Here is a 970-nt window from a genome sequence, read left to right on the forward strand (position 1 = left end):
AAAAAAAAAAAAAAAAAAAAAAAAAAAAAAAAAAAAAAAAAAAAAAAAACGTTCATAGCTAATAAACGCCGCAAATAATTTACGCATCCAACCTGAATATCGATATTTCTTTTTCATTCCAGTGCAATGCAATTCTACTGTACATCTATGAGGATGCAAGAATCTTCAAAGTAGATCCCAGAGCAACAGTCGGAAAAAGTAGTTGAGAGGAAGATGGACGAGAATCTAGAAGCAAATGGAGATACCAGAGGTAGTGACGAGATGAGGAAGGGGTAGGAAGGAATAGAGAGACAGACACAGAGAGAGAAAATATATATCAGAAGGAGAGAGAGAGAGAAAAAGAGAGACCGTGCCACCTTCCGAGTTCGGCTACTATCAGGCAGCAACTATACCTTCTCTGCTGCGAGGGTGTAGCTGGGGTTTCAGATCTCGATTGCAAAAATCCTCTTTGCAGCATTCGATGACAAACGTCGTGTTTCTCGAGTCGCTCGTCATGCAGAAGATAAACGGTTCGGACTGCGACGACGACAGTTTGTGCACACACCTTCAAGTCAATTTTGCATTTTGAGACGACTGACTGGGATAAAGTCTCCAGCTAGTCTACGTTAATACCAAGGTTGACGGTAATGTTACCGACGGCTGACTAGTGCCGAGTAGCGACCTCACTAGACGGACTGTGAGTCGCTTAGGACGCGGCAGTTTCAACTTATTTCTCTGATCTATAGAAAAGAGTTTATACGTGAAACTATACAATGGCATTTACATCGTGACGGGTTTCGTCGTTTCGAATTCCCCGCGTCACGTACCACGTAATTTCTTTCGGCCTCTTTTCGTCACGTACTAATTTATTACGTAACTCCGTCGCGTCAAACGCACAACGCATAGATACAAAACGCACACAATGACAATCCTTAGGAATTTCCTATGAGCGTTCGACTAGACTCCTGATATCGAGTGGAGGGGCATGTGG

General features: G+C 42.8%; 1 protein-coding gene across 6 annotated transcripts in view; it reads right to left on the minus strand.

Annotated features, from left to right (window-relative positions):
- The window catches only part of LOC107267576 (TGF-beta receptor type-1), a 29,298-nt gene that overhangs the window by 15,772 nt on the left and 12,556 nt on the right, over positions 1-970 (minus strand). For 2 of the 6 annotated variants that reach the window (XM_015739481.2, XM_015739482.2), the window contains one exon: positions 393-544. The exons of the other annotated variants lie outside the window; for them this stretch is intronic. In XM_015739481.2, coding sequence (XP_015594967.1) covers positions 393-544 — 152 coding nt within the window. The remainder of the gene's footprint in view (positions 1-392; positions 545-970) is intronic. 6 annotated transcript variants of the gene reach the window in all.

Source organism: Cephus cinctus, unplaced genomic scaffold, assembly GCF_000341935.2.
Source record: "Cephus cinctus unplaced genomic scaffold, Ccin1 Ccin1_scaffold0413, whole genome shotgun sequence".
NCBI classification, from domain to species: Eukaryota; Metazoa; Arthropoda; class Insecta; order Hymenoptera; family Cephidae; genus Cephus; species Cephus cinctus.